General features: G+C 38.3%; 1 protein-coding gene across 1 annotated transcript in view; it reads left to right on the top strand.

Moving 5' to 3' along the window:
• Positions 1 to 7,500, top strand: part of atp8b2 (ATPase phospholipid transporting 8B2) — a 45,413-nt gene that overhangs the window by 2,812 nt on the left and 35,101 nt on the right. Inside the window, exon 2 of the mRNA XM_027152925.2 lies at positions 2,182 to 2,249. Within this exon, the coding sequence (XP_027008726.1) occupies positions 2,219 to 2,249 (31 nt within the window). The 5' untranslated portion in view covers positions 2,182 to 2,218. The remainder of the gene's footprint in view (positions 1 to 2,181; positions 2,250 to 7,500) is intronic.

Here is a 7,500-nt window from a genome sequence, read left to right as displayed (position 1 = left end):
CTTCTCTTTTAGTCTGAGAGTCCGTTATGAAATCTTTCGTGCACCTGCTGAAGGATCGAGGCTGTTTTTTAGACCAAAGGCGGTTTGAGATCACTTTTGTTTTGTGACATGGACGTAGCCGTTATAACATGATAAATTGTAGCCGTGAAGGGATGTACATGGTCAGCAACAATGCTCATTTAGACTGTGGATTTCAAGTGAATGGTATTAACACACCCAACGTGTGGCAAGAAAACATGCCGCACACCACCTCCACCACTGGAATGTTGAGGCAAGTTGGATCCATGGATTCATGCTGTTGCTGAAATATTCTGTCCCCACCCTCTATCTTCTTCAGCAGAAAATCAGATTTCTCAAGCCAGCCATTATTTTAGTCTTTAACGGCTCCAGTTTTGTGCCAACTGCAGCCTCAGCTTTCTGTTCTACTGTAGGTTGACTGAAGTAAAACCATATGTAGTGATCTGCTGTCGCAGCCCAACTGCCTCAAAGATTTATCAAGTGTTCCAGCTGTGTTGCTGAGGTAAAACAGTGTTAACCTCATCCTAGAAGCATTAATGTTTATTAGAAGCAATTTGTCTCTGCTTGTTTTTGTGTCTAGCTGGAGTGTGGCCAATGTATAGACTAGTGTCTGGTTGGGCTTGTAAGCATGTCCTCTACCACAAACTATAATATACTGTACTAGGTTGCACATCTTTTATCCATTTCCCATTAAGTGTACAGGAAGGCAGAACTGAAAGGGTTCTTAGACTTAGGCTGTTGTGATTGGCTCTGAGAGGTGTCTTGGGAAGTGTAGTCAATGCTTCAAGATAGTAGATGGCTTGAGCAAACAACTGTTGAGGTGACAGGCCTATCTTTACCTTGTACTGCTTTTGCTAGGTTGCCACTCTTGGATAAAACAGGGCTTGGGGCTTCAGTGAGACATCCATTAACTGGCTATTCTTTATTGGAAAAGCTTGACAAGATGAGCCATCACGCTCTTAGTAGATCAAATTGATGCTTGTACTGTGGCAGGCAGAGTTCTGTGACCATAAATAGGGCTTCGTACCATAGTACAGAGCAGCCGAGGCAATTAGTACCTCATCATGTTTTGACTGACTGAACACAACACAGTGTTCTGGGCCCTCACGGACATAAACAGTACTTTGTTGCTTACTTGATTTCTCAGTCATGAGTTCCGAGTTGGGAATGCCAGACTTGTACCAAGGAGCCAAATTCACTGCCTTACTATCGATCTTGTAGAACATGTCCCCATCCAGGATGGATAGCGGAAAGAGGATTGCTTAATGAACAAACAACTTTTAAGGAAAGACAGCTTTTACATACGTGTTCATATTGGCAGTTGGGTGTAGTGATGAATATGGTTATTAATGAGTGAAGGAAGAAGAATTAGTCTTTGTAAAATTAGAATTGTCATTTTTGTTTATCATATGCTTGCCATCATGCTCACCAATTTCAGGCACAAAAGCATTACAGCTACATAGTCATTGGCTGGAGCAGTAGCCAATCAGGAGAGAGAATGAGAATGAGAATGTGTAAGAGAATAAACAAAACATACAAAAGTGAACAAATGAAAGTTTTAACGTAAGGCATTTATTGGTTATTTATTTTGAATTCTGTGTGTGGACTGAAAGCATTCCATCACTTTTTTGCAAGTCCTTGATAAAAATGGAGAGCATTGTGGTTCTCAGGGTCATCTGAGAAGACAAACTACAGACAAAAAGAAGCACTATGATCAAAATGAGACAGAGGCTATGAATTATTTTCGTCTTGTCATCGAAAAATTGGAATGTCTGATGTAAAATTGTGAACTAATTGTGTATTTTATTTTTTAAAACACAAGAAAAGTAAATTAAAACAATCAAATGCCATAATCAAGATGAAATGATTCAAGCCACACTTTCAAAACAAATGTCTCTCATTTTTATTGTGTATAAAAGCACAAATTGTCTCATGTAATGTCATGCTGTAAAGAAATGGCAGTCAGCCCATTAAGCACTAGCTTCGTCTGCAACTTCGCTGACCAAACTGTGCTTCGGATCTGGGGATTAGATATCACTATATTCCCTTAGTGAGCAGTCGTTTGTCCGCTGTTTTATCCTTGAGATCCTGTTGACAGTGTGTTTTGTTTTCTCTCTCTCCCTCATTCTCTCTGTCTGTGTGTATGTGTGTGCATTTGCTTAGATTTTCCCATGGGACGGAGAGGCAGCACATCAGAGGCATGGCAGTGTTTAGAAAGAGGCCACCCCCAGGTAATTCTAATATAACTTATGTTAATGAGATCTATTTATGTTTGATTGTAGTGTGGGATTTGGTTACAAGCACCAAAGCAGAATGTACAAAAACAATATAAATGAAAAAGAAATCATTCTGTTTCACTTTGATTCAAAGAAAGAATGAAAGGATGTTGGATGTGACAAAAATGAGGCAAATATAGTTATAACTTTGACTTGCATCGTCTTCTTTATTTCTTTCTATTCTATTCTTTTTTTCATACCCCTTTGACAATTTACTTTTTATGACTATTAATTTTTTGTCCCTAGATTCTCGTTAGCATAATATCTCAGGAACGGTGGTTCCGTTTCTGTAGAATTTATATGGAATTATCATAACAGCCACAAACGATCCGATTCAGTTTTGATTCCGAACCAAACAGGGTCAAGGTCACAGCGAGGTCATAAGTCTGAGATAGTTTTACTCCACTAACTTCTCTCCTGTTTGTCATGTTCTAATACTGTAAACCTTCCTGCTTATGAACTCACTTTTGCCATTGTTCTATGTCTGTCCATCCTTCGGTGTGTCTGTGCTTCTCTCTGAGATTATTGTTTGTGTCATATCTAAGAAACGAGTGCTTGAATTGGTGTAGAACTTATATACAGGGCTCTCAAGTTTTGAAGACAGGCAAGAATGACATTTCCAACCCCTCAGCACCCCCCCCCCCCAAACCCCCCACCTGTTTCACCAGGATCACTGACCACATTTGAACCAAATACAAAGTATTTGTTCAATTTTTATTGATGTGTGTGTGTTTGTGTGTGTGTGTGTGTGTGTGTGTGTTTGTGTGTGTGAGAGAGAGAGAGAGAGAGATTATGACTGGTGTTGTTTATTGTAAGTGTTTGTTGCCTTTTTGGACTCCTTTATCATTTGTAATGTTGCTCCCATTTAAGACAGTTCGGCTCAAACCCAGCCATTTTTAGGATCATGATTGAGGACAATGTCCCGTCCAGAGACAAGCTGTTTCGTGTTGAGGTTTTGTTTAAACTGACCATTAATACCCTCTCTAATAAATATGTTTATGTTTTTTTTTTTCATTGGTTGTTGCGTTAAATCTTACCCATATACAATAGTACTATTTTCTGATTGGCTATTGTGTATAGCCTCTTTTTTTTTTAAAGCTGATAAGTGTCAGGCTCAACTAAGAAATCCAGGGGAGATGCGCTTGATTCCTGCCCGGTTCCATTTTGGGCGCTGCGGCATATTAAATATACGATAAATACTCAAAAAGTTTTTCTGTGTGAGAAATACGATGTATGGCGGGAGAGCGGGAGAAAAGACCGTAATGAGGGACTGTCACTCTCAATGTGTGACACTTGACAGCCCTGGGCTTAGTAGCCAACATGTGAACTGATCATATTTTGGAACTGTTCCTGAACAGGGTCAATATCACAGCAAGGACAAATGAATTGTGTCTGAAGTTGTTTTTCTTTAATATCATTCTTCACATATGTAAAGTAAATATTAAGGGTAGCTCTGGTATATAAATGAATGACAAGAAGGCCTAGACTTGTTGGTGGAGACATTTCTATTGAGTCTGTTGGCATCGAATTCAGGCCAGTCATATTCCTAACATTTGTAAGTTATGTTTCAGACAAGTAGTAAGTTATAAGTGACAATAACTTCACACCTCTTCAGCCAATCTCTTTTGCTTAAGCAATAGATCAGTTTTGTGTATTATATGATTCTTCCCTGTTCAGACAATCATCTTAGAACCACAAATTTGTTTAGAGTGTAGCTCAGGTTTAGACCTGAAAAATAGACCAGACGTAACACTGATCTCAACTTTCTCTTTTTAGGGTACTCTGGGCCCTTCTGTCATGTGGAGCTATCTTGTCTTTGTTTTTATTCACTGGTTTAATATAACACACAAAAAATAATACATACAGTAACTGTGAACTGAATGTCAGATTCTTTTTTTTTTTTTTTTTGCGAAGTCTTTTTTTTTTGCATACAAAGTCAAATAACAATACAGAATCCCATTTTAGTTTTACATGAAAAAGGAGTAAAGTAAAAGTATTACAATGATAACAATAATAACAATGATGGAAAAAACCACCCCCGAAATATGAAATAAACGGTTGCCATTCATGAGAAAACTTGGAGGTATTACCTCTTATAGTATATTTTATTTTCTCAAGCTTAATAAAAAATGCTGTATCCTTTAGCCATTGTGAGTGAGATGGTGGGACAGAGGACTTCCACTGAAGAAGAAGGCGACGTCTGGACAACATTGATGTTAAGCTAATAACTTCTTTTTGGATAGAGTTTAACTGAGATGCTGAATGTCAGATCCTAAATGTGCATTTGTGTACAACGAATAATACCATTAACCTAAAACAACTATTCTCTGACTGAAACACGATATTATGTTGTACAGAACATGGCTATACATGATGTCAGCCACCAATCAAGCACAAGACTGGTAGAAATTCCCCAACCACTTCTACATAAGGCGATTTTATTACATCCTTTCTTTTGAAAATCGGCCAGATTAAAAGGGAATCACAGAAGCAGATAGCTCTTTTCAATCAATTCTAGAGGTTTTTTATTAAGATTTAGGTCTGAGCTCAATAGTGGAAGTGAAATTTTCTTTCATCTTCAGCCTGCAGGTTTTGTGCCAAATTCGAATGGTATTCTGAGCTATGTATCATTCCGTCATTGCCACCATCATGCTTCTCCAGGGGTATGGTGATCTTTGGAGATTAAGCTGTCATGTTTTTGTGCCAATGTTTTAATATGATGCCCAAAACGTTCAACCATAAGACATTTCACCATAGGCATGACTTATTTATTAGTAAGGGCTTACATCTAGCCACTGTACTCCATAGCGTAGGCTATTGAAAAATACGAGAGATTGACCAGTAGTGATTTGCTGGATATTTCTGCAGCTCCTTTAGTGTTGATGTTTGATGTCTTGACAGCCTTCTTGGCATATTTTTGTCTTGACCTTTCATAAATTACAGTTGAACTGGGCTCGATTCCTGCCTCCGCCTTGTGTGTGTGGAGTTTGCATGTTCTCCCCGTGCCTCGGGGGTTTCCTCCGGGTACTCCGGTTTCCTCCCCCGGTCCAAAGACATGCATGGTAGGTTGATTGGCATCTCTGGAAAATTGTCCGGAGTGTGTGAGTGAATGAGAGTGTGTGTGCGCCCTGCGATGGGTTGGCACTCTGTCCCGGGTGTATCCTGCCTTGATGCCCGATGACGCCTGAGATAGGCACAGGCTACCCATGACCCGAGGTAGTTCGGATAAGCGGTAGAAAATGAATGAATAAACTTTGAACCACTGTGAGATCTGTAAACATGTAACAGTACAGGTAACGGGGTCATAAAATAAAAGTTCTGTTTAACATGTTGAATTTATTCATCTTACAGACATTTAGCTTTTTATAAATATGTCCAAACTGGTTGCGTTAGTTCCCAATATTTACAACATCAGTTTAGGAACAATATTAATTTAGCAAAAAAGTGCATTGTTAGTTGTTAGTTGTGAACAACCTCAAAATTCTTCTGACCAGAATCATAAATATATTTATACGCTTAAAATAGTGACAGCATTTTCAGGTACATGGGCAAAACCATACAAACATAAATACAAAGTCCCATGTGGTTGTTACTGCCATGTGCAAATAATGCCAGCATCCCAAAAAAGATCCTGATAACAGTGACTAGTCACTTTTGTCTAAAGTAGTCAAATCTACTGTCTGCAGACTGCAGCTTATATTACAATCCACTGCTTCTCAAAGCTGCGGGTAATAAAACAAGTTGTCACTGCACAAATGAATAGCACCCAAGACTCTTCCTTCTTTTCTAGCCAGAACAAAGTGTAGCTGCAAATGTCCTGATTTACAATGATTTTTATATCAATACAGTCCTGCCCCAGATCAGAAACACTGAATTCAGTAGACGTCATGACATTGGTGATGTCAACACTTTTGTGTTTCATCACCAGTATTCAGGAGACCATTAGTCAGGAGCCAAATCTTTTAGATTAACCTGGAATATAATCAAGTACACAGTGCCGTGACACACCAATGAATCGTTTTCCTGATCTCCTTCAGTTTGGGCTTTTGCCAGTAAAAGCATGACTTGAGCAGATATCACTGTGAATAGTCCACATTTGAGTGCAACGCTCAAGTTCTCTGTTACACTGAATGTACTGAATGTAATATTGTTGAAATTTCATCTTTTAAGCTGTACACAAAAAAATTAATCACAAGCTTTGCACGTGTTCTGTCGAGTCTTCCTTTTGGAACCTCCATGTACAGTATATGTTTATTCGTTTTACCAGCTATATCAGGGATTTTATCTTAATTGTTATATGCGGCTTAGAATGTCTTTTCATCTCACGTTGTTTTTGCGATCGATCAAGCAGAGAGGAACTGGACTACTTACTAAGTCCTTAGCTCTGTCTTTGGTCTGTGCAACACTGTCATCCTGGAGAAACATTTTCTCATTTCACTTTGTACTGCAACAGCTATATATGGTTGAAATGACAATAAAAACGTCTTGACTTGACTTGACTTGACTTGACTTGGTTCAGGAGAGACGTCGTCCCCTGCAGCCAGTCCTGATATCACTGGCTTCTAACTCTTCTTCAGACACACGAGGGTCACATAAATATACACATTATCAGTAGCTTTTAACCTATTAGCAGTACTTTGTACATTACAAAACATTATTATTGATTTTTATTTATTTTTTTTTATTATATAAACCCGCTTTTGTGTGAGATGTAGCTGGAAACAGGTTAACAAAGATTGGGTTTCTTAGGGAACACCTATAAAATGTTTTGAAATGAATTGAAATGGTTACAGATTCTGCATCAAAATTGACATAAATATAGCACGTTTTTTTCTTCATAGCATGTGTACATTATGGCTTATTAAAGTTTCCTAAAGGAGTAAAATGTTTCAAAGCATGTGTGGACTAAAAATATTATAAAACTGGTGAAAAATGAGTCAGAAGAGTGAGACAAAAAGACTGAGACAGAGTGGCGTAAAGGTTCCATGCCACTGTTCGATTTGACATGGAATTACCCTGTTCTTTATTCTGATACCTTTGTACAAGTCAATCTCAAACGAATGTGTATGAACAGAAAAGTAAACTTAAGTTGCTCCGTGTACATGCTGCTTAATTTGTACAGGTTCAGTCTTATATGACACTTTTGTTTTTATACCTGAAACAGGCACAAAACAGCTTAGTACAGCAGTTCTTAGTGTCTAAAACT

This window comes from Tachysurus fulvidraco, chromosome 3 (assembly GCF_022655615.1).
Source record: "Tachysurus fulvidraco isolate hzauxx_2018 chromosome 3, HZAU_PFXX_2.0, whole genome shotgun sequence".
Taxonomy (NCBI): Eukaryota; Metazoa; Chordata; class Actinopteri; order Siluriformes; family Bagridae; genus Tachysurus; species Tachysurus fulvidraco.
Note: the sequence above shows the minus strand (reverse complement) of the source record. Positions and strands in the feature narration are given on the sequence as shown.